General features: G+C 42.5%; 2 protein-coding genes across 2 annotated transcripts in view; both read right to left on the bottom strand.

The window, feature by feature from the left end:
* The window catches only part of mrps33 (mitochondrial ribosomal protein S33), a 339553-nt gene that overhangs the window by 152559 nt on the left and 159972 nt on the right, over positions 1 to 27022 (bottom strand). The window lies entirely within an intron of this gene.
* Positions 1 to 27022, bottom strand: part of arhgef39 (Rho guanine nucleotide exchange factor (GEF) 39) — a 66920-nt gene that overhangs the window by 2194 nt on the left and 37704 nt on the right. Inside the window, exons 7-10 of the mRNA XM_080887333.1 lie at positions 20927 to 21055; positions 10609 to 10838; positions 4781 to 4869; positions 1164 to 1281 (exon numbers count right to left, since the gene is read on the bottom strand). Of these exons, the coding sequence (XP_080743459.1) occupies positions 1164 to 1281; positions 4781 to 4869; positions 10609 to 10838; positions 20927 to 21055 (566 nt within the window). The remainder of the gene's footprint in view (positions 1 to 1163; positions 1282 to 4780; positions 4870 to 10608; positions 10839 to 20926; positions 21056 to 27022) is intronic.

Raw genomic sequence — 27022 nt, 5'->3', positions numbered from 1 at the left:
AAGCTGGACGAGGTAGACGAGTTAAGAGACTAAACATCAAAGAAATTCTGCTTCGTATACGTCCACTTAGAGCTGCCGCTCCTGCCAGCTGTGGGCCAGCTGTGGGTCAGCTGTGGGCCAGCTGTGGGTCAGCTGTGGGCCAGCTGTGGGTCAGCTCCCAGCCGCTGGGCGTTTCCACTGTATACACGCCGCTTACACTCAGTTGCAGCGTGTCACCAAAAGATGGCCCCTCCTTCGCAAAAACGTTGACTTTTATAGTTTCACGTTCCTTCTCTTTCATTCTTTTCCATAGTGGACTCACATCTGTGAGAAGCTGGCAGTGTTACACTTGCTTCAAAACGCCGTGTGGGCGTGGACGTGATGTGTGGTGATTGGTGCACATGTATGTAGGTTTAATGATTCATTTTAAACGTATTCAAATAAATGACAAAGGGAACGTACTAAGATCAGAGGCAGGCATGACTGTGATTGTCACTGCTGTGACTGTTCATTTATTTAAAGGGGCAGCAAGTAAATGCTGAGAATTACCAACAGCTTTAAATGCATCGGCCAAACTTCATGTCCTAAATGCTGTCTACTACTCGTGGTAGCGTTGTCATTAAAGCCGATGTTTTATGACAGATTCATGCAGAACACCAGCTCATTCCCAAACATTTATACCATTTTTCTTGTGCCTGTTCGCGATGTGAGCTTCATCAACATTTCTATCTGGTTGTCATAAATGTGTAAACTGTTGGTAAAATTCAGAAAAGATTTAAGACTCGTTCGTTTAGACTCAGCCCCGTCTGAGGCTGTATCTGACACGGCAGGAAGACTGCGAATCCAAGCTGGACACAAAAACCGTTAAGCACAGAGAGCAACAACAAAGACTTGATGCGAGGCTGTCTTGAGCCTGTGATGATAATGCTGTGGGGACCGGGACCAATCCACCAGTTGTGCTCTCAGTATACAAGCATGTTACCACTAAGTATCCACTGCTGGTCAACCACAGAAATTAAAATAATGGAGTTTAACTTTCTTCAAGTAACATTCATGGAAAGTAAAGACAGAACTACTATCTAAGGCCGAGCAGCAGAACACATGATCAATGCTCTGCCACCACAAAGATCAACAACGGTTAAAGTGACCTAAAAATCTGTTTGGTAGCTTAAAGACACACTCACCATGTTTCTCTTTCTGCTGGCGGCGTTGGCAGTGTTGTGGCGATCGGCGGCAGAGCGCAGAGGTCTGCGGCACAGCTCGTCTCTTTGATAGATCGCCGTCTGCTTAGAATTCTGCTTCCTGTACAAAACAAAACAGGCAGCAACTTACTAATTTAATTTTTTAATTGCACCATTTAATGGCATCCAGTAAACAGTTTACAACCAGTTTGACACTGTGGTCTTTTTTCCATGCAACACTCTGGTTCTGATGATTTGTCCCCCCTCACTAAGAAGCCCCTGGTTCAGTTCTGACTGTCCGACATGAAAAGGACCAGGTGAGAAAGTCTGTATCCAACACCGACTGACTATGTTTTCATTGTCCACCTGACGACATCCAGATAGAGCAAGTTTAGCCGTTCAAATAGCTGGGCTCACTGATCGCGCAGAAGAAAGTCGCGTCCATGGCGGAGATGCACACTCAAATAGGTCAACTTCCGCTTTTTTAAAGTGGTGCTTGTGGAAGTGAACTAATATTTCCATCTCGACCAAAATCCGCCTTTCCAGACGTTGATCCTGCCGATTCTACTCTATGGATCAGAAACGTGGACATTGCTTAAAGCAGACCTCAACTAGCTCGAAGTTTTCCAGATGCGTTGCCTTCGGCAGATATTACGAGAATCACTTCGAGACCGCCTTCGATAGGAGGACATCTGACTGGAATTCAAAAACTCCGATTGCGATGGTTTGGCCATGTGTGTCGAATGGACGCGAGCCGACTACGACACCAACTTCTCTGGCATAAACGTCCCACACAGCGGAGAATCCAACGAATGGCGAAAAACATGGCTAAAACAGGTCGAAGGTAACATCAGAAATCGCAGAATAAATCTCGACAAGGCCAGGACAATCGCCAACGATCTCCACGCATGGAAACGAGTTGTGAAGGAAATTCAACAACCATTGGCACCCACTGCGGCGCATGGGCTTAGGAGCCGATCCAGGCCTAACGCCAGCTAGGAATCAAAGAAGAAGACAGAGTCCTGTGTCAGACGAAAGTGAAACGCTCGTTGTTTCAACAAATGTTTTGTTGTTTCTTCTTCTTATTTAACTCAGTAACACTGACGGAGTGCTGCAGGGTTCTCTCCTGGGGCCTACACTATTTATCTTCATGGCTTGGGACAAAATCTAAAAGCATCTCTCCATTATCACACAGATGACACGATTATTTACTGTGGTGCTCGTACAACTGACGTGGTTTTCCAACAGCTAGCTTTTGATTGCATGCAGTCACAGCTGGGTCAGCTCAACGTGATTTTAAATGCAGAAAAAAATAAAGGTCACGTTGGTCTCAAACAGGAAGAGGGTGTCGGCAGCACTTCCTTCTCTTTCTATTGAAACTGTGGCCTCATCCAGATATTCAGGTATTGTGATTGATGGTAAACTTTCCTTTAAGCCACACAGTGACTGAAGTTGGTCTTCTTTTTCTGAAATCAATCGTGTTCGTCTTTGAGGTGAATCCTGGATGTAATTAAATGAACGCTTCTGCTCATTCGCTCCATCGTCTGGATTCTGTTCATCACAGGACACCAAGATTTATTACCAACTGGAAACCATCACCACACCATTGTACCTTATATTCTCTGGCTGACTGGTCCTCATTGGTATCATTTTATCTGTAACTAGTGGTTTGCTGCCCTCTTACTCATCAGATTAACAGGTAACAATGACACATTACTAGCAGGTCTGAGCCAAAGGATTTAGCACTGGTAGTAATGTGCCGTTGTTTCCTGTATATGACAAAGAGCTGAAAACGACATAAATATTTTAGTCGTAGTCTTTGGTCTCAGAACGTTATCAGTTCATACAGAACTCTGAAAGAAGGCCGTCTCCTCTCAGCTGATTTCACTGCAAACTTTAAAATACGTAAAATGACCTTGTGAAATCATCACTGGGAACACGTGTTGTAAATATAAAAAACAGGATCAGTGGTTACTAAATATGCCTCAGACCACAAACATAATCAAGTTTCTTATAAAGCATGATCAGGAACACTGACATCCATCAGCATCGCTGCATGGACAAAGTCTCTGTTACACTGTCCCTCACGTTGCAGCACACACTCCAAACAGACGTTTCAGGGCCAACTTAGGCTCAAGTATCTCGCTTTAAAATGGCCTGTATTTATATAGCGCTTTACTAGTCCCTAAGGACCCCAAAGCGCTTTACACATCCAGTCATCCACACATTCACACCTAAAGTGTTCTAGGACACTTCAACATGTGAAGTGGAGGAGCCAGTGACTGAACCACTGACCTTGCAATTAGTAGTAATGGTAGTGATTGAGTTCACCCTTGGGATGATGCATTATACATCCCTATGGGGCAAGCAAATCTTTCCAGTTGTGACATCAGCCTAAGGATTACGCACTTTGTCACAGTGTTTTAGGTTAAGCCTTCTAAGAAGCTACACAAATGTGACTGTGTGCTTGGTCAGGTTTCAGATACGTAGTGAGGACATTAACCTTGACTGCACGGTAGGTCAAAACTCTAAACTACTAACTATTTGTCATGGTTAGCATTAAGGGGCTAGGTGTGTAACAGCCATCAGGACAGCAAAACATGGTTTTGGTGTTTTATTAGCTGTTGATAAAAAGAAAAATTAGATACACACAAAAAAATCTTTTCTACAGCTACTAGTGATTAAAATCATGAACTCACAGCTAAGCAGTATGAGTGGAAATGTGGTGTTTTCCATCAGAAACAGAAAAAATGAAAATGAATTAATTAAAAATAAACACAAAACTAATGAAACTTAACAGCATTAAACACTTTTTTGGTCATCACTTAGAGCGATATCCAAAAGCCTCGGAGATGTCAGTCACGATACCCTGCAGTCTTTATTAAATCAATAATTCAGTTACGTACGGACAAGCACACACACCCTTCAGCCTTACACTGCTCCCCAGTGGTGTGAGTGCTGTTGACCCCTGGTCCTCTCAGCCGGTCCTCTCCTCCGTCTTCCCCCACAGCTAATTACACTGCCTGGAGTTTAGAGCTGACAGCCTGTCTAGGCCCCCATCTGCTGCCTGGTCTGAGCTCTTTGACAGCCTCCCCTCTCTCCTAACTGACAAAGTGATAAACTAATTAGCCTGGCTGGGCACACCGAGGTCAGGGCCCTCACCATATCCAGTGGCTCCACATAGCAGGGCTGACCCAAGTCCTCCTCCAGGGAGCTGGGGCCAGGTAGGCTGGGAGTAGAATTACTAAGGTCTGACTGATTAATGCCAAGACGCTGTCTGAGAGCCGGGCAGGCCTGAGGTACCAAAACAGCCTGTGTTAAAGACTCGTTCCACACCTGTACAATCAAATGTTATCTGCTCATTATATACCGAAGTGCAACTGTGCTAAGTTCCTCTGATAAACTGTGACTAGGAGCAGTTATGAAAACTACTCATATTTTTAAACAGACATTCAAAGGACAGACTGCAAGACTTTGTGTTAAATGTAAGAGCCGGGTTTCGCTTCACTCTAGAGCAGGGCTGTCATGGTTAACGTTACTTATATCAGGGTAACTTGCAGGTCCATGAGGTTTCTTGCAGGTCAGACGCACAAACAGAGCAGATATCTGTCACAGTTTACCTGATAGCTGAACTCAGGCTTTGGTACCAGTCGTTGAGGTTCTCCTGGTTGCTGGACATCAGTAGCAGATTGGCTCTGGGGAAGGTCAGCTGTGAAGAGATGAAACATGGTAAATGGACGGGTTCTTATATGGTGCTTTTCTCCTCTACACGAGCAATTGTACAACTCGCCTCACATAGGCACTTTCTTTCAGAGAGCAACGTGGGGTTAATGCTATGCAGACTGAACCAGACGGGGATCGAACCGCCAACCTGCCAATCAGCAGGTGACCTCCTCTACCTCGGTGGCTTTACTCTTTACAATACACCAACTACGAGCCTCAAATCCAACTATGATTTCAAAATCTGACTGGGAACCAGTTCAGATAAAACTAAATGGGAAGAAGGACGAACCGCTGCCCGTCACTGTGCTGTTGAGCAAGGCATGGGTTTACAGTAGCTGTTGGTCCTAATGTGCTGCCAGCTGGTTCTAATACTTGATGAAGACGAGCTGCATGTGATAAGAACTTCTTCTCAGTCAAGATGTAATAAGCTGTGCGGCCAATCAGAACCAGTTTACAGCAAAAAACCCTGAAATGTAAAACAATGGAACAATAACGCACTACAAGAAAAACTGTGCTGGTGTTTTTGGGAAACCTTCTTCGATTTCACCAACTTTATTAAAATCGATCATTAAAATCTTTTCTGGAACAAATCAGAGAGTGATGTCACTCCACAGCACTGTGTACAATCACAGCAGTTCTTGCATTACAGACTTGCTGCGGGCAGATGAACCATAAAAGCTGCACACTGGGCTGCAGTTGCACAATAAAAGCTATAGGGGTCAACACAAACCAGCTAAAACTGTCTCCAGATCAGCTCCACACAAAGAAAACTGCTGCTGCTTTTAAATCCTGACTGAGTATAAAATCCAGGCATCAATTAAACTAACAAAATCTAACAACTGATTTAGAGAACACTGCATTGTTCTGGACGGTGTCTTCATATCTCTTTTGGACTTCTCTGTTCTGACAGGACTTTATATGAGTCAGTTATCAGTTCTCTTGTTCACGTTACTCAGTCCAGCTTCAGGATGTACATGCTGAACAAATCTAAGCCCAAACAAAAGGTGCTTTCAGAGCAGCACAGTTACATCAGGAAAACTGCTTAAAGATCACAATTACACCTTAAAGAGCCTTTAACATTTATCTGCAGAGACTAGTAGCTTGTTGAGCTCTGATATATCCAACTTCAGCCAGTACGGAGGCGATTACAGCTCATCAGACAATGACGATAGTCTCTTATTAGACATTAAGACTTCAAACGCACCATCATCAAAAGCACCAAGTTCAGTGAAAGGGGCCGGACTAAGTGCTGCATGATATTAGGCACTCGCTGCTTAGGGAGGGGTGGTTGCTTCTGCACAAATAGATTCCACTTCTGTTGAGATGTCGTAATTAGGAATTTGTCAGGAAATCTGACCCTCTTAGGTAGAAATGACTTTGTATAATACAGCAGCGCCTCATCACTGCACATAATTTAGCTTGATTATTTATACATCAAAGAGAATCTGTCAGGGATGTGGGAAATATTCAAGTAATGAGAGGATATTAGCAGCAGGAAGGGAGCAGAGGCGAGAGGATACAGAAAGCCGACGTATTCAGAAGGAAAAGACACAAAACGAAGAGAAAAATGGACGTCGAGCCACAAATAAGACCCAACGGGGGAGGGGGCACTGGAAATTTTAATAAAACGTTTGAGGTTTTTTTGTTTTTTCCAATACTTAGCATATAGATTGCCATGACATTTACAGCTGTCAAATTTAATTTGACTTTAATACTTCATGGCCCCGTATAAGGAGGGCCGCGGTGTGCTGACAGTCTTTTTCCTCGAGTTCACGCAGGGATCAATAATGTGTCCTTATGAGGAATTACGCGTAACGCTATCGAGTATGCGCTTGGGCCTCCGTGGTATAAGAGGCTAATGAAATGCCATTTCTGCCATTAGATAACATGCAACGGGACGGTCACAGAGCGGCGACAGGCTGGAGGAAGACGTATTTACTGGAGGCCCAGAGGAGATGGATCTGTAGCTTAATCTGATCCAGCAACTGAGGTAACAGCAGGCGCCCATCACTGCACTCCTCAGTCCTTAAAACACACACGCACTCCCTGTAACACAGCTGTGAGTGTAATCTCTCCATCAGTTTCCTTTCATCAGTCTGTTGAAGGATGATTTTCATTCTCAGGGCTTTTAACTGAAGCCTGGCCTGGTCACGACAATCCGTCACACAGCCGTCACGTCACTGCAACTCTGCTCTGTGTGCATATTTGATCATTTCCACTGCACACTTTCACAAAATATAAAAAACGACAAGTAACGAGCATTAAAGTAGTATTTAGAAAAAATGCTGTTTTCTTTCTAGACGTCACTGAATCAGGATTTCTGAGAAGACGAATGAACTGGCTCAACGTCCTCAAACAACACATCCAAATATAAGGCTTCATACTGCCGACTAACTGAGCGCTGCTGTGTACTTCTACACAGTCTGGTTAGTCGGGATGGAACTGAGAACTGGTTCCCAGTAGGCCATCAAGTTGGAATCGTTAGCCTGCTCGCCTTAGCCTATCAGTTTAGCTCATTGATTCCAGCTGCACTTGTGCTGATTTCAGTTTGTTTGCTGGAAGAAAATAGTCACGCAGTCTAAAATATGGCAGCGTGAATATGGACCAAACTTTTATTTTTATTGCACACACAACGAACACACAACGAACACAACTTCAGTGCTTTGCACAAACCGAGAATCCAGAGTGATGTTGAAGCTGAATGCAGACCTCCAACAGTGAAACAGGCGAGCAGTCAGGCTGCAGCCTCCCTGTCCACCTGTTCTTATTGCTCAAGTAGCATCACTGTGGCATCACTTTAAAGCCTCTGTGTGCGGTCGGCTTTGTGTTCACAGCTAAAGACTGAGAAAAAGATCACGCGTGTCCTCATTAGGACACGGATTCTGTAGCCTACAGGTTCAGATTGTTCTAAAGCTGCAGGCTTCACTGAAAACCTGAACTGTTACATAAAAACTGTAATTATTAGACAACGTATTTTAGGTAAAAGTAGTGTAACTCATTACTTTCTACTGCATTACTTTTAAGAAAAGGTTTCTCTGTAAAAACAGCTCCAACGTGCACAAACGTAACCAGTTACTGTGTGTCCTGCTATGCTGGTGACTCTCAGAGAGGAGCCAATGAGAACGCAGCGAGAATCAATACGTGATATTGATCAGAATCACCCGACTGGTTATTTTCCTCTTTATTTTTCATTGGATCGTGTTTATGATATAAACTCGTTTGCCAGACCTCTTGGATGTAAAATAAGTGTTTATTAATCATTTTAAAACGTAAACGTTTATTAATAAAAGTAAATGCATTTTTTAACCAACCTATGAAAATGTCCATGATGATCCACGTGATAAATGAAGCATGAAAGGTGCGGACATATCTCACAGTTAATCATCTGTACAGACTTTTTGCCCGTCTTGTTGTGTTTGACGGATGTTTTCCCATTTTTAACATTTGATACACTCAGTTTAAAACCTGATGGCCTGTTGGCTGAGCCCCGACAACAGCTCCAATTACTCTATAAACAAATGAAACCTGAGATGCCCGCACCTTTACTGATACGATCAGAATACTTTATTGATCCCCAGGGGAAATGATTTTTCATAAAAGTCACTTATTAATAAGTAGCTGAAAAAGAACATGTGCAAGAAGGGTGTAGCTGTTGCAGTAAACAGTGTGTTAGGTGGATGATCACATGATAACAGATAACAAAGGTAACCAAAGAGGATCCCCCCCCATAAAGAAGTAAACTGGTTATCTTTTTTGTCTGGCTCAGGAGTGTCAAACTCATTTTCCACCGTGGGAAACAAACAGCCCGCTGGACCACTGATGCTTTCTGTGCAGATGAAGTCACACACTGATGATGAAGAAACAGCTGCTGTGACAAAGAGAGAATCTGTCTGCACGACTCTTTGGACGTGAGAAATAAAAGTGTAAAATGACAGAAAGTTACAGGTTTTTTAAACTGTAGTTGAAACTGTATTTAGTTTATTTTATGTAATTTTCAGTACTAAACTGGACACTTGAGTCTCTTTCAAGAAGGTGATTTTTTGTTCATTTTGCTTCTACTGTGGAGAACACATGAGGTCTGTACAGATGTGGAACTTTTTGTCCTCCGCGGTGGAAAATGGCTAAAACTAAAACGTGTATCACGGGTTTATCCAGCTCCTACTTTTATACATTCTGCACTCATCCTTTCAGTCTCCAGTATCATTGAAATGCAGCCAGACGCTGCTCGTTTGAGGTTTGCATTTAAATCCGGCTCGGCGTCTCTCTGCGTACCTGGCCCGTACCACTGCACCTGCTGTCTTTGGAACATCTGACCCCTTTCCTTCTTTGACATAATGGTACGATCCCAGTCTGCGATTGGCCGCGTGGCGTGACCATTAAAATAAAGTCCCACAGGGCTGAAGGTTTGACTTCCACGTACCGACGGCCCATTAATAACTGCTGTGTGAAATCATCTCGCGGCCGGATATAACTGTATCCACATCCAGCCCGTGGACTTACGTTTGACGTCCCCGGTCGGGTTTTATTGGTTTCTATGTTGTAGATCTATCAGCCAACTGTATGCTACCAGTTCTGTGACAAATGAGCTTTACTGACAGAAAACATGCAAAAATGCTTCTGACAAGCTGAGCAGACAGCAGTGGACAGCACCATCATCAGACGTGGCTGCTCTGGATCACAGGGAAGCACATTAGCAGCGCTGCATAAAGAGCTCTTTGAGCCAGAGCCTATCAGCTGAAATGAATATTGATACCATGCAGCACTGGCACTAAACACTCGCTGCATAAACGCTTTGGTTCCTTGCTCAATGACGCGCAACTCCTTGCTTTGAATGTTTCATGACAGCAGCTACATCATTTAGACACAATTTGTCAGCAAGCAGCTGTACAGAGACCTGCACAATGGATGGACCGAGCGGAGAAACACATTCAAAGTTCAACTTTTGGGCCACTTCAACAAGGATTAGAGGTGATTAGGGAGGAGAGGAGCACAGGTCTCCTCCAACACGCAGGACTAAATGACATTTAACGGAGCGAGGCTTGAAAACATTCAGCAAACTTCTTATTTTTACACGTTATACCACTCATCATCGAGGAACTTTAAGTAAGACAAATCAAAGCTACATACGTCAAAAGTGGAAATTAAATAATGCTCCGCTAAAGAGTCACTCATGTGTACCCTGAAATCAGTGAACAGATGTCTCCCCACCTGCCCAAGAAAACAGACAGTTTTCTTTCCAAGTTCAGCTTTTCCCAACATTTGGAAGATGGAAACAGTGCAGGGCACACACAGAGAAGAAACACAGAGAGCTCAACTCTACAATAAGAACGATGTTTCCATAACGCTCAGCCACCATCATGATGACAGTGAGGATTTACATAGTAATGGGGGAGTGGTTCATATTAATATCATCACTTTATACCTTGTTAAAAACTAGTGATTTGAAAAATGGGGACTGTATCTGTAATATGTGATATATTATAATATATCTGTAACACCTGAACAGGTAAGGTTGTAGTTTTTGTTAAAAGCCTTGAATTAAAGCTGAAAGCCTGAACTTCAATCTCATCTTAATTGTAATAATGTAAACAGGCAACATTAAAAACGTTGTGTCGTTTTCCATAATCCTTACAGCTCTAACTGCAAGAAGATACCGTTCATACAACCGTTGAGGCTGAGCCCTCTCTGCTGGTTTTTCAGGGACTAGTAGCTGGCAGACACTTACAGTGAGCAGGCCTCCCTGGCTCCGTGTGTGGCCAAACACCTTTTCTACGGTGCAGTCCTGCAGTGGATAGGCATGCTCGGCAGTAAACTTCTGTCCACTGGTGGAATGCAGGGAGCTGCAACGCTTGACCTGTAGCAGCATGTCGGAGAACAGGAAGAACATCTTAGGCTTGGCCTCTGCACCCTTTGGTGGGACCACCTTCAGCCAGCCCTCGCAGATGTACCACCTCCCTGTGACAGGAGCAAGAACAAACAGAAAACAATATTATACACATATATACATCCATCATTAGATACTCAATATGCATTTAGTCCAGACGTGGACACTGGACAGCCTGCAGGTCACATTTGGCCCTTTGGTTGTCCATGACCAGTTTGCACGGGGTCAATGCGAACTTTAAACATAAACATGTATTCATTAACGGAGCCATAAGAGGGCCACATGCCAGCATACTCTTAGTGCAGGTCTCAAGGCTGGATAAATTGGGAGGGTTACATCACATTCATCCAGAATGAGTGGATCTGTCAGGCCCTGGGTGCTGTTGGCCAGCAGGGTGCTGAAACTTGTTACCGCTGGCCAAAGACAAAGAAAGAGGCAGGGGGAAAGGTGTGTCAGGAGGCGGCAGGAGAGAAGAAAGGCAGGAGTGTGGAGGTGCGAGTAGGGACTTTAAAGCCTGCCTACAAGACGGAGAGAAAGAAGGCAGATATATGTGCATGCAGGAGACTACATGGAAGCGAGGTGGATTCAAGCTGTTCCAGCATGGTGCAGAGAGCACGTGTAGGGTTAATCTTAAAAGAACAGTATGCAAATAGTCAGGATCACTTTGAAGGTGGAAATCAAAGCTGATTTTGAATGTTGTCAGTGTATGTGGCTCTCAGGCTGGCTGTCAGAGTAGCAGACTTCAGTGGACATGTAGATAAAGGGAACAGAGGTGATAATCAGGTGTTGGGTGGCCACGGTGCTAAGGAGAGAAATGCAGGACAAGGACATGGATTACATGGTAATGGATTTTTGAAAAGGATGGAAATACTTGTGGTCAAGACATTTTAAGAAGCGGGAAGAACATAGGTGACATATAACAGCAAAGGGAGGTGCACAAAGGTGGATTATATCTTATGCAGAAAGGCCAAACTGAGAGAGATATAAGACTAGAAAGTGGTGGCAGGTAGACAGCACCGGACGTTTTTAGGATGACTGCAGAAATCAAGACGAGGAAGTGAAGGCGGAGTCGAGGATTAAATGGCAAAAGCTCAAGGAGCAGTTGAGACAGCCGGGTTCAACGTGGGGCGAGATTACATCAGGGATCTACTCTGGGTCTGTTTGCAGTGGCGATGCACGGATTGGCAGATGAGGTCAGGCAGGAGTCTTAGTGGCCTATGACAACTGCAGATGAGACTGTAGGGAGCAGACTGAAGAGCGCCTGAAGATGTGGAGGTTTGCTCTGAAGAGAAGAGGAATGAAAGTCAGAAGCAGCAAGACAGAATATGTGTGTGAACGGGGAGACGGGTTTAACAACAGGCATGCAAGAACAGAGGCAGAGAAACTAGACCAGTTTAAACACCTGGGTCAACCAGCTAAAGAGATGGACAGCGCACAAGAAATCTGAATCGCCATTATGAACTAAACATGCAGCGAAATACACAAAGCTGACCAACGCAGACCGAGAACAGACATCTGAACCTTTGCTTACCAATGTACTTACCACCCAGCGATGACGTCAAAACCAACTTTGTGATTTCACATAAAATAACAAAAACCAATAAACTATTCTTAAAAACTCTCCATCAGAGGCTAATTTGGTGGCCTTTGCCATTCTAATATACACTAAGGTGTTACAATCATGGGCGTCCAAATCTGTAATGGAAAAACATGTTGGACGGGAGGGGCGGGGCTATGTGCTCGGCCCCAACCAGTCGCAGTAGATGGCCCCGCCCCTCCCTGAGCCTGGTTCTGCCGGAGGTTTCTTCCTGTTAAAACTGAGTTTTTCCTTCCCACTGTCGCCAAAGTGCTTGCTCACACAATCACAGAGTTTTTGCATTTCAAACTCTATTGCAGTAGTGTAGTGGTAGTGTTACTGAGATGTTGGCACTATTTGGATTCACAAATATTCTCAGGGGTGAACGAGTCCACATACAGATCCTCTCTCGTGTCATCCTCTTTATTTCCACCTCAGACACTGAACCTGTAATAAACTCAAAGGTAAAGCACACTAGATTTCTTCCTAAAAACCAAATAAACTGAAAAGCTGCTGATGAAGAAGTTAAACTACAAGCAAGACAGCAAAAACACTTTCAGACTTCTCACATCCACATTTAGTTTCCAATTGTTTTTCAGAATGTTGATTATATCCTGATAAAACACTGAAAATAGTAAAAATAAATGTTTTTACGGAGTCTTTTTCACAGCTTCATTGGCTCATTGTGTTACCAGGAGGAGTTTATTAGTATTTATTGGTGCAGCTGTTCATAACAGGCCCAGTTTCTCATATGGCCACTTGGAAAAATAATTGCCCACTAGGGCTGGGCCATATTATACCGTTCACGGTAATACCGGTATAATGTTAGGCAACGATAGGAAAATGAAATATCGCCATAGAATATGAGTAAAACGCGCATGCGCAGTGCCTTTGTTTTCATACGCACATGGCCGATTGTTGAGTGAAACAGATGAACCAGAACTGGTTTGTAAAAATAGTGCAAGTTCAGTGATGTGGAACTGGTTTGGTGTTTGTCCGTCAGATACACGACAAAGCACATTTCTTTGCAGAACATGCAAGCGGCCATCGGACTAAGATGCCCTTAAATCTGGGAGTAATCTGGGTCCTAAACTCTGTATGCTTCAGGTCAAACAACACTGCAGCATCACTGAGAGTTAAAAACTGTCTAAATTCTTTCATCTTTAATAAAACGATCAGCATCGCTGCTTTACCAGGTGTAACTATGAAGTTTAACTTCCAGGCATCCATGAAAACAAAATTTATTACATTTAACGGAATTAGAAGTTAGCAGGAAGCTAGCGGAAGTTAGCTCGCTAGTTTCGCTAGTTACCTAAGCATGATATAGCATGTTCTGACTGAGAGATTTCTGAAAAAATCAAACGTACAGCTCTGCTATCACTTCCAACATAAATGAAGACAGGAAACTAAACAGCAGTGACGTTTGTAGGGTTACTGAAGTTGGGCTAGCTGGTATATAATGATGTGCTACGTGATCGCTAGCGACACAGCTATGTTAGCATAACATAAACAGTGAAGCTGGAGGACCAACACTAACACTTTTCCACTTATAAAAGTTAACGTGAAGGTTCCTGATAGTTAGAGACAAATGCAATCGCATGGCAGGATGCTGTAAACGGACCAAACTTCAGTCAGGAGAACAACTGAGATAATCCATCCACAATACGAGGTTAGTCATTAATATACTGCAACAACATGGGAACAGAGCAGCTGCAGAGAATTCAACATTAATGAATCAATGGTACAGAAGTGGAGGAAGCAAGAAGAATGAGTTTAATAAAGTTTGATTTATCTGACTGCTTTGTTTCGCTTAATGTGCCTTATAATCCCGTGCACCTTATGGTCCGAAAAATACGTACTGCACACTGCAGTTTAATGTTGCAAAGCACCTCTTTTTAACTTCAGTGGATATTATACATGGTTATGCTCAGGATATGTCAGCCCATTTCTACTGGAAATGCCTTTTGGTTAAACTTTCAGCAAGGAATTTGCATTTGCACTGTTACATTTTTATAAAGCTTTAATGTACATAAAAACCAGCTTCTTGTTTAAATGAAAATAAATGGAAGGTTGTCTTTTTGCGCTAGTAATGTTGTGGAGTTGTATTTTGTCTCGCATCAATTATATCGTCTGTTATATCGTTATCGCAAATTTTCAAATATATATCGTGATAAATATTTTTGGCCATATCGCCCTGCTCTATTGCCCACCACTGGTTTTACTCTGTGACATCCATTAAAACTGCTCTGACTACTTTTAATAATAAAAATAATAATAAATACTAATTTGTCAAACATTTAGTGATCTTTGAACACTGTGAAGTTATCCCCATTTCGATTCAATTGCATGTATATAGTGCCAATCACAACAACCGTCACCTGAGGCCTCAAACTCTGTGCAGCACATCAATTTCATGCTATTGGAACCATGTTAAACTGCATTGTCCCTCTTAAGTAGATAACTGAAATTGAAATTCAAGGCACTTTATATTGTAGTGTAAAGACCCCATAATCTTAGAAAGAAAACTACAACAATATTTTGCCTTCTACAACGAGAAGAAGTAATTTCTAGTATTTCGGTGTGGTCGCTGAGGAAAACTCATCTCTTTCACTGTGATTGGCAGCAGGATGCTGATAGCTAATAAGCAAGCAGGGCTGACATTTGGATATATAAGATTAAAATTTATCCTGAGTCCAGGGCGTTTTTGTAATTGCCCGAGCAAATAGCCTGTGATTGCAGTGAGCCCAAGTGGCCGAAGCTGTGCCTCTGGGGCTCGGAGAGGACATTTTCAGCTACAGACAAGTCCAGTGAGATTAAGTGGCTGGGCCGAGTGGGGATCAAATTGCTTTTAAAATGCCTCTCAAACAGAAAAACAGTCAAGACACATGCTATGACACTTTGTGGTGTTGTGTGAAGCCCGGAGATTAAATCTAATTTAAATAAAATCTTATACATAACATAACTGAAAACAATAGAATCATTTTAATAAGTTTAACAAAGAAAATCAGCAGAATTATTACAAACGGAAACAGCTGATTACAAAAACAATAACTGACTTTAGCAGCATTCACTCAGAAAACAATGTAAGAAAAAAGAAGAAAGAGCAAAGAAGGACAAGGACAAACGTGCTCTGGAGGGAAAAATAAAAACCCACATATCAAACCAGCCCAGGTCTTTCTCCCAAAATATTTGTTCTAGTGCAAATAATCCCTTTAATGTGTATCAGCAAAATAGACTCATTCTCCGCCTCAGATCTCTAAAATAAATGAACTCACAGATGCTGGACTCTTTCTCCATGTGGTAAAGTGGACGGTACAGGTCTATTTTCCAGCAGCCATAAGCAGAGAATTGGCAGGGTTCGGCATTTTGGGGCTGGGGTTTGTTGTTTTTGGTTTTCCTTCTTTGTCCCTTATGATCATCAATCATAATCATTCGCGGGTCGATCTGCCAGGCTGGCTTGACATTCTTGCCCCACCTTGGGGTGGAGTCTTCCTGGCAGTTGTCCTTCCCGCACCTGTTCTAACGCGTCTTTTCCACAAGCAGCCACTTGGCCCAGCTTGGCTCGACCTGACTTTTAGTGTTCAAAGTATTATTGTAGGATCTGAAAACATAAAGCACTGAGGTGACAGTTGTTGTGACTTGGCGCTATATTAAAAAATTGAATTGAAGAAGTTGACCTGTTTCACGTACAGGGAGTGCAGAATTATTAGGCAAATGAGTATTTTGTCCACATCATCCTCTTCATGCATGTTGTCTTACTCCAAGCTGTATAGGCTCGAAAGCCTACTACCAATTAAGCATATTAGGTGATGTGCATCTCTGTAATGAGAAGGGGTGTGGTCTAATGACATCAACACCCTATATCAGGTGTGCATAATTATTAGGCAACGTCCTTTCCTTTGGCAAAATGGGTCAAAAGAAGGACTTGACAGGCTCAGAAAAGTCAAAAATAGTGAGATATCTTGCAGAGGGATGCAGCAGTCTCAAAATTGCAAAGCTTCTGAAGCGTGATCATCGAACAATCAAGCGTTTCATTCAAAATAGTCAACAGGGTCGCAAGAAGCGTGTGGAAAAACCAAGGCGCAAAATAACTGCCCATGAACTGAGAAAAGTCAAGCGTGCAGCTGCCAAGATGCCACTTGCCACCAGTTTGGCCATATTTCAGAGCTGCAACATCACTGGAGTGCCCAAAAGCACAAGGTGTGCAATACTCAGAGACATGGCCAAGGTAAGAAAGGCTGAAAGACGACCACCACTGAACAAGACACACAAGCTGAAACGTCAAGACTGGGCCAAGAAATATCTCAAGACTGGTTTTTCTAAGGTTTTATGGACTGATGAAATGAGAGTGAGTCTTGATGGGCCAGATGGATGGGCCCGTGGCTGGATTGGTAAAGGGCAGAGAGCTCCAGTCCCACTCAGACGCCAGCAAGGTGGAGGTGGAGTACTGGTTTGGGCTGGTATCATCAAAGATGAGCTTGTGGGGCCTTTTTGGGTTGAGGATGGAGTCAAGCTCAACTCCCAGTCCTACTGCCAGTTTCTGGAAGACACCTTCTTCAAGCAGTGGTACAGGAAGAAGTCTGCATCCTTCAAGACAAACATGATTTTCATGCAGGACAATGCTCCATCACACGCGTCCAAGTACTCCACAGCGTGGCTGGCAAGAAAGGGTATAAAAGAAGAAAAACTAATGACATGGCCTCCTTGTTCACCTGATCTGAACCCCATTGAGAACCTGTGGTCCATCATCAAATGTGAGATTTACAAGGAGGGAAAACAGTACACCTCTCTGAACAGTGTCTGGGAGGCTGTGGTTGCTGCTGCACGCAATGTTGATGGTGAACAGATCAAAACACTGACAGAATCCATGGATGGCAGGCTTTTGAGTGTCCTTGCAAAGAAAGGTGGCTATATTGGTCGCTGATTTGTTTTTGTTTTGTTTTTGAATGTCAGAAATGTATATTTGTGAATGTGGAGATGTTATATTGGTTTCACTGGTAAAAATAAATAATTGAAATGGGTATATATTTGTTTTTTGTTAAGTTGCCTAATAATTATGCACAGTAATAGTCACCTGCACACACAGATATCCCCCTAAAATAGCTAAAACTAAAAACAAACTGCAAACTACTTCCAAAAACATTCAGCTTTGATATTAATGAGTTTTTTGGGTTCATTGAGAACATGGTTGTTGTTCAATAATAACATTATTCCTCAAAAATACAACTTGCCTAATAATTCTGCACTCCCTGTAAAATTAGAACTGGTCATGAGATTATTCTTTTTGCCATTTCGTAGTCACACCCTGTTATGAAGCTTTTAGCACAACTTAGTAAATGCATAACATGTCAGTGTTCTTGCTTAGGCAGTCATGTGTAACCAGTGTCCCTCATGCTGAAACTGTATCCTGTAGGGTCGGGCGATGTGTAAAAATCAGATTAACTGCAGAGCCCTATTCTGAGGAGGACACTGGGAATCATTACTTATACGTAAGACAATATTGAGTTCAGCTTAGGGCTGCTCGATTATGGCAAAAATGATAATCACGATTATTTTCACTGAAATTGAGATCACGATTATTTGACGATATTTATTTAACCCTTTAAGACCTACTATAGAACCAAGTCCACCAGAGCTTATATTATTTTTATTTATTTTTTTTACATGCTGTAGTGCCATTTGTGGGAGCATTTCAAGTTGCTATACATCAATACAACTGTTATAGCCCATATTTTAATAATATGTATGCATTAAGTGCATAGTAATTACATAAATTGCAAAAAAGTGCAATAAACTACAAAAAAAATTGAAAATCGCTTTTGTTTTGTTTACATATATTTCTACTTGGAGAAATTTAAGAGGTTTATCCCTCAAAACTTTAAATACAATAAAGTTGCAAAAAATAGTTTCCCACCACAGGAAATTTATTTTGAGGGTCTTCATAGTTTTATTTTGGAGATACAGCAATTTTTATATACTGCAGGAAAAACAAAAAACAATCCTATGATGCAAATTTGCAAAGAAAACAGCAGGTGCATCATTTCACTGTGGGAAGTGTTACGAACAGCTGATAGGATCGGCAAAGCGTGTTTCTGGAATATTATGTTTTTGTTCCTGCAAGCGCTTTTTATGCAATTTTTGCAAAGCTATATGTGGAACGAAACCGTGACCGAGGACAAGCTGATGGCATCAGATGTAAGTACAACTCCTCCGGTTTCATATGCAAAACAAATTATTGCGCTAGCTTACACGGTTCAGGTTCTACAGGGATTTAAAAATAGTTACGCAAAACGGAGCGTGCAGCTCTGACCGGCTTTAAAGGGTTAACAATGACTTTAAAAAAATAATATAAAATAGTGTGCAACACCACTGAAGTTTTTTTTTTTTTTTTAAACTCTTTTCAACCAACGGCAGTCACTCTCCAAATAACTTCTGCTTAGCTTTCCGAGCTTCCCTCGGGTCCTCTTAATCAGCGGTCTCCAACCTTTTTTGCGCCACGGACGGTTTATGCCCGACAATATTTTCACGGACCGGCCTTTAAGGTGTCGCGGATAAATGAGGGAGGGGCTAATAATCGGCTCAGTCATTTTTAATGATCGTTGAAAGCCCAGATCGTAATCGTGATTAAAATTCGATTAATTGAGCAGCCCTACGTAATAGCTGTTATACTGAACTCAATATAAAAGAAATGTATGATTTTTGCACTTTAAAGACAATTCAGTACAGAATAACTTTTCTACTTTCTATTTATTGAAGCTTGTATTAATCATAATGTAATGTGATTAGAAAAAACAGACAGAGAAATGGTAGATGATGCATAAGGAAACTTGTGTGAAACTATCAATAACATAAAGGACACAAGGGGAGAATCCATGTGAAGCACGATATAAAATGTGAGACATCTTTGTTTTAAAATAAAGGAACAGACAGGCAGACATAAAGCTGTGGCCTCCCAGGGAAAGAGGCTGCTGCCTGCTGCACTGATGTCCCATTGATTCAGGCTTTGTGGCGCACAAACACCCCCCCCCCCCATCTCCTACAGAGCTACTTAATATGTTTGAGGGGCTCCAATGCTTCTCATCTGTCAAAGGCAGCTTTTCTTTTACCCACATTAGAGGTGGCATTGGTGGGGAGGAAGGAGAATGAGTCGGTGTGGGGTTGCGGGGTGAGGTGGTACTCCTGCAGCTCTGAAGTCTGCCTGGTGGGACCAGAGCTTTATTGGCTGGAAAGGAAGCTGACAGCAGAGTTTTGAGGGCCTGAGAACTTGGATGAGAGAAAGCTTTTGAAACTAATGCCCACATCGGCATTAGAAAGAAGAGCTGCTATTCAGCCGCCACTTCCAGCCCGTACAACACAAACAGCCACACATACTCACGGAAAACACGCCTTCATATCCAAGCACACAAACACAGACTCAGGACATCATGCATACATGTATTTCCTCAAATCCAGCACACACTCCCAGACAACACATTTTGGCTTCCTTTTTAACTTCGAGTCCACGAGATGACTGGTCGTGGGGGACAGTGGCAGCAGCGACATCCAGGACAAATACCAGCAGGGCATGGAGTGGCTGGAAGCACAGGGCTGTGGGGAAATAACAGAACAGAACCTGATGGTTCACTAATTATTATTGATATGATGTGTAGCATACACTATACTGATTATTTGCTTTAATCCAAAGAGTTTAATATGCCGGCCCACAGCTTCAAATCTTCTGTGAAGGTTGACCATTATTCCAGAAGCACTTGTGAGGTCAGAAACTGATGAAGGAGGCTGTGGGAAAGGACTCCGGCTGGTCAAGATCTTCCACACCAAGCTCAGGAAGGGGCCATCCTTAAAATTGTTCCCACAAAGTTGGGAGCATGAAATGGTCCAAAATGTCTTTGCTCCAGCATTATGAGTTCCTGTCACTGGAACTAAGGGGCCTCAGACTAAAATCCCACCTCCACCATCCTGGGCACAGTGCAGGCAGCACCATTCCCCTGACAACTGCTAAACCAAGACTCATCCATCGGATCGCCGGGCAAAGAAACACCGTCACAGAGACCACATCTCCACTTCCACTTCCAGTGGCAGCGTGCCACCACACACGACACTTTGCATTGTGGTTAGTGAAACTTGGATGCAGCTGCTCAGCCATGGAAACCAAGAGGTCACATGGAGTTTGGAGGTCTGTAGTGACTGACTTTATTGAAACTTAGTGACCTCTACTCAATGTGCCGCAGCCTTCTCTGACGCTGTGATCTTACACGGCCTCCCACTTTGTGGCCGAGTTGCCGTCTTTCCCAGTTTTCCACAAACAGCTGTAGAATATTTAGTAATGAGGAAATCTCACGATTGGACTTGTTGCACACTTCTAAATAAGGCTCTGCTATTTATGAATTTTGAACAGTACGGATGAGTTTCTTCTTAATGACCTCACTTCCCCTTTAGTTTATGTGTGCTGGTCTGGTTTTCCTCTCTCCCCCAGTGTGTCCCAGAAGGCATAGATGCATGCATGCAACAGATGCAGCAACAGAGAAGATGTATAGAGGTAGTTCTTGAAGGAGATCAAAGGAATATTTAATGAGAGGATCTAACCTGGAGCCAACACCTTCATCTTTCTCCCTTTCAGCAGTTTCTGCACACGGCAAAGCTCCAAGTGGTTCTCATGGTGCCGGGTATTGTCGTCAATACGCTGGGACACCTCACACACGACAGTCACTGCTCCTAAAACACAAACAGTTTTTTCAGTGTAACTGCTTTATATGATATGTCTGGCTAAAAGAAGTAAAAACAAAGTCACAGCGTATTATTTTGTAGCGCATGTCTCATGGTCTGAAATATAAATCTAAAGACTGACAAAGAACAGCAAAAACATTCATTGGTATATTTGCAAATATTACAATGATGGTTGTAAAGCACAGTGACGAATAAAAGCTATTAGTGTGAAAATGACTGCAGCACAATGTTTTTTATTACAGTGTTTTAAAAAGATGGAAGTCTTAGTGGCAGGTGCACCAGAGTGACCATTTTGGCTCATAAAGCACAATAATAATTATAATAATAATATGATGATGAAGTATGGTGATTTGTGGGGTTCCTCACAGAAAATAATAAGTAAAAGGGAACTCCTACTGAACATCTCATTTCGTGTGAGCCTGTTCGAATATGAATTTTGTCAGAAATGTGCACATCCAAGATTTTGACTATTAACAGCTATGTTCAGTACTGTAACACTTTAAAACATACTGCTGGCTGTTAATAAATACACATATATAATACACCTATAAAAATGTAAGTATTTCCCAGTCATAACACCTGACCTGCATACTCCAAAAAAAAAAGAAATCAACTGAAAAAAACAGACATGTTCAAATTTAACACTATGAGTTCATAAAGCAATGCTTACTTTCATTTTGACAGTCCAGACTTGAGAATTTGCACGAGTAGATTTTGTTAGAATTGCCACAGTTGTTGGGAAAATATGAACAGGTAGAGATGGAGGCTCATTGCTGCTGAAGTTCAGGCTGTGGCTGCTGGGCCGGGTTCAGCACTCAGCTTTAACATTCTTGGCTAGCTTAGTGTTAGCAGGCTGTCTGTGCAGATACTTGCAACGAGCCAAAGGTTTGCTTGCAGTATAATGCAGTTGTTTCTATCCTGATGCAGCTTCCAGTGTAACATTGCGCTCTTATCCATTTGTGCAATGAAAATAAAAGCATGTCCACGTCCAGGTTCTAGATTGCACGACTACTACACTGTTGGAGCCGGGGCTCGAACCGGCAACCTTCCGATTACAAGGCAAACTGCCAACCCTTGTATAGTGTTAAGACACACTATACAAAAGTTCGCTATGATCGCATGACCTTATTACAACTGAGAGAGCGCAGTGCTTCCTGGAATCCTACCCTGAGCTATCAGGCTGTACTGACTCGACGCTAGGCCGGCCCCTGACTGGGAGCCCTCCTAGGAACAGGCCGAAGCAGAGGCGAGGCAGTCGGGGAGCAGCTGACCAGAAGCTCAGCCCTTTGGTTAGCAACAAAAGGCTAACCCTCCCGGTCATACTGTTCAGTCCCTGGAAAATAAAATGGACGACTCCAGGCCTGGATTTCTACACAGAAGGAGATTCAGGATTGTTCCATATTGTGTTTCTGCGAAACCTGGCTGGGGGAAAGGACACCCGACGAGGCACTAACAACAGGCGGCTACACAGTCTTCAGGAAGGACCGGTGTGCTGCGGATAGCGGTAAGACTCCTGGTGCAGGAACAGCTGCCCTCCTCAGACAATCATGGTGTACTCACTGTAAGATCATTTGACCCTGAAGCTAATGCCATTGTACCTGCCCAGAGAATTGCAATGCATCACTGTGAGTGTTGTGTACATACCCCCCTGCACTGAAGAGGAGGCTGCATTAAAGGAGCAACATGACATGATTAATAATAATAATAATGGATTGCATTTATATAGCGCTTTACAATGCCACTATTCATTCACTCTCACATTCACACACCGGTGGAGCAGCTACAGTTGTAGCCACAGCTGCCCTGGGGCAGACTGACAGAAGCCAGGCTGCCATATCGCGCCATCGGCCCCTCTGGCCAACACCAGGATTAATGAATATGAAAACACATATCCTGATGCCGCTGTTATCATTCTGGGAGATTTTAACCACTGCAATCATGGGAAAAACATGCTCAAACCACATTAGTTTGTGACCTTCCCCACCAGGAGAAATGAACACTGGACCACTGCTCCAGCAACCAGGGCTGGGCCATATCATACCGTTCACAGTGATACCGGTGTAATGTTGGGCAACGATAAGAAAATGAAATATCACAGAATATGGGTAAAACGCGCATGCGCAGTGCCTTTGTTTACATACGCACATGGCTGTGACGGAGAATGAGAAGAGCGAAAGCGGATCGTTGAATGAAACAGATGAATCTGAACTGGTTTGTAAAAATGCTGCAGCTTCACTGGTGTGGAACTGGTTTAGCTTTCGTCCGTCAGATACACAACAAAGCACTATTTTTGGTAGCGCATGCTAGCGGGCCGTCGTTATTACCGTATTGTTTGGAAAATACGGCGCACTTAAAATCAATCCTTTGATTTTTCTGAAAGTCGACAGAGCCCCTTATAATCCCGTGTGCCTGATGTATGAACTCTGGTTGTGTTTACTGACCTCGAAACGATTTTATGTACACGGCGCTCGAAAATGTTTCAGTACGACTTTGCTAAGCTACGAAGCCGCACTTGATGGATTGTCGGAGCATTACGGCTATCGTAGGCGGAGCCTAGCGGAGTGATACGTACTGTGCTTCAACATGTTACCGTATTGTGTGTGTGTATGACCTCTTTTTAAGTTTTGTGGATGTTATACATGGTTATGCTGAGGATATGTCGGCCAGTTTCCACTGGAAATGCCTTTTGGTTAAACTGTCAGTGAGGAATTTGCATTTGCACTGTTAAATGTTTATATAACTTTAATGCAGATAAAAAAAACAAAACAGCTGCTTGTTTAAGTCAAAATACATTGATGAGGTGTTTTTTTTGTTTGCACTAATAAAGTTGTGGAGTTGTAAAGTATTTTGTCTCACATCAATTATATCGTCAGTTATATCGTTATTGCAAATTTTCAAATGTATATAGTGATGAATACTTTTGGTCGCCCTGCTCTACCAGCAACATCAGAAATACCTTTTCAGCTGAACCAAAGACACTGAAAAGTCTGATCACCAAGTGATCTGCCTCAGTTTATGACAAAAGGCTCCAGACAAAGCCCTTCACAGTCAGGTGTGTTTACACCTGACCTGAAGGTAGGGCTGCTCGATTATGGCAAAAATGATAATCACGATTATTTTCACTGAAATTGAGATCTCGATTATTTGACGATATTTATTTAACCCTTTAAGACATACTATAGAACCAAGTCCGCCAGAGCTTATATTAGTTTTTTACATGTTGTAGTGCCATTTGTGGGAGCATTTCAAGTTGCTATGCAACTGTTATAGCCCATATTTTAATAATATGTATGCATTAAGTCCATAGTAATTACATTAATTGCAAAAAAGTGCAATAAACTACAAAAAAAATTGAAAATCGCTTTTGTTTTGTTTTTACATATATTTCTACTTGGAGAAATTTAAGAGGTTTATCCCTCAAAACTTTAAATACAAAAAAGTTGCAAAAAATAGTTTACAACAACAGGAAATTTATTTTGAGTGTCTTCATAATAGAGCTGGGCGATATAAGATTTTTTTCATATCACGATATGTTTTTTTCATTTCAGGCAATAACGATATCTATCACGATATAAGCCAAATAACTATATTTGTAAGATTTAAATGTGCCGTTGCTCACAAGTAAATTGTGAAATAATCAGCAGCTTGTTTTTATTTAAATATTTATTTCCCATAATAAGTTCAACAGGGTAGATGTACTTAAGGAACATGAGACTTTTTCAGATAAATAAAGGCAAATATTGCAAACTACACAAAAGGCAGCCGCTAAAGCGTTTAAGTTTCAAAATAGAACAAACGAAACAGACTAAACTGTCAATTCCACTTAGAAACAAAATATTAATTCTAAAAATAAATCTTAGTTTGTTTTACAGAAGAACAGACAAAACTGACTAACTTTTGTCAATATCAAATAAACTGAGAACTAAAAGGAAATTCTCAATCTCTCCTTGTTGTATAGCTGAGCTTTTCAAACAGTTGTAACAGTTACTTTAGTCTGACAAAAGCCGAATGACGAATTAGCGCTTCCAGTCAGAGACTGAGGCTACGTCCACACGTACACGGGTATTTTTGAAAACTGAGATTTTCCGTTTTCGTTTTAAAAAATAATCCCGTCCACACATAAAGGCAGAAATGAAGGAAAACGCTGCTATGAACATGCCAAAGCAGCAGGTGGCGCTAGATTCCTAACCGTGCAGAAATGTTGGCCAATCAGAAGTCTAGAAGCCTCGGTGGGAAAAAGTAAACAAAGCTGGGGCATAGAAGCAGAACCGAGTCGTATGTGTGGACGGACAGTAACTGTGTGTATATGTAAGCATTTAAACACTGCAGAGAGTAGAATTAACAGTATTGTAGAAATTCATTTCACCGAAACAATAACGTGGCGCACAGTGTGACGTCAAAAAATGCGCACACCTTTGACGCTGAGTTTTCTCCGTTTTTCTGGTCCACACGTAAATGCAAAAACGGAGTTTTCAAAAATCTTCGTTTTCAGTGACCAAAAACGCCGTTTAAGATAAGATAAGATAGAACTTTATTAATCCCTCGGGTGGGTTCCTCTGGGAAATTCGATTTCCAAAAAAAGCACAGCAACGACCGAAGTTACAGTTACAGAATTGTTATATATATATATATATATATATATATATATATATATATATATATATATATATATATATATATACACACACACACACACACACACATATAAATACAGAAACAAATATAAATAAAATATACAAAGGGGATAAATAGAATAAATAGGAATAAAAAATAAAAATACAAGTGAATTGCACATTTCAAGTATTGAGTCTATTGCACTGTTGACTATTTACAAAAAGTATTGCACAAGGTATTGTACAGTGAGGTGAAGAGGCACTACAGCTTAGTTGTTCCCCCCTCCTTTGTCCTCCTGTTTCCCCTCCCTCTCCCCTCCAGAGAGGAGTTAAACAGTTTGATGGCGTGTGGGACAAAGGAGTTTTTAAGTCTGTTGGTTCTTGTCTTGGGGAGAAGCAACCTGTCACTGAACAGACTCTTCTGGTTGTTTATGGCCGTGTGCAGAGGATGCCCAGCATTGTCCATAATGTCCATCAGTTTCTTTAATGTTCTTTTCTCTGCCACTGTCACCAGAGTGTCCAGCTTCATGCCGACCACAGAGCTAGCCTTCCTGATCAGTTTCTCCAGCCTGGATGAGTCCTTCTTTGCTGTGCTGCTCCCCCAGCACACCACAGCATAGAAAAGTACTCCAGCAACCACCGACTGGTAAAACATCCTCAGGAGCTTCCTGCAGATGTTAAAAGACCTCAGCCTCCTGAGGAAGTACAGTCGGCTTTGGGCTTTTTTATACAGGTGCTCTGTGTTGCATGACCAGTCCAGTTTATTGTCCACCCACAGCCCGAGGTACTTGTACTCGTTGACCACCTCCACCTCCTCCCCCTCTATCTGAACCGGCAGTGGACCTGCTCTAGACCTCCCGAAGTCCACAACCAGTTCCTTAGTCTTTGAGGTTTGAGTTGCAGGTGGTTTGTGTGACTCCATGCGACAAAGTTCCTCACCAGACTTCTGTACTCCTCTTCCTGATCATCCCAGATACACCCCATGATGGCTGTGTCATCTGCAAACTTCTGAATATGGCATAATTCAGAGTTGTAGCAGAAGTCAGAGGTGTACAGGGTGAAGAGAAGAGGGGACAGCACAGTTCCCTGTGGTGCTCCTGTGCTGCTGACCACAGTGTCAGACGTGATGTCCTTCAGCCTGACGTACTGTGGTCTGTCGGTGAGGTAGTCGGAGATCCAAGCCACCAGGCAGGGGTCCACCTCCATCCTGTTCAGTTTTTCCTGAAGCATACAGGGCCGGATGGTATTAAAGGCACTGGAAAAGTCAAGAAACAGGATCCTGACCGTGCCTTTTCCCCCATCCAGGTGTGAGTGGGCTCTGTGTAGGAGGTACAGGATGGCA

This window comes from Rhamphochromis sp. 'chilingali', assembly GCF_963969265.1.
Source record: "Rhamphochromis sp. 'chilingali' genome assembly, chromosome: 7".
NCBI lineage: Eukaryota > Metazoa > Chordata > Actinopteri > Cichliformes > Cichlidae > Rhamphochromis > Rhamphochromis sp. 'chilingali'.
Note: the sequence above shows the minus strand (reverse complement) of the source record. Positions and strands in the feature narration are given on the sequence as shown.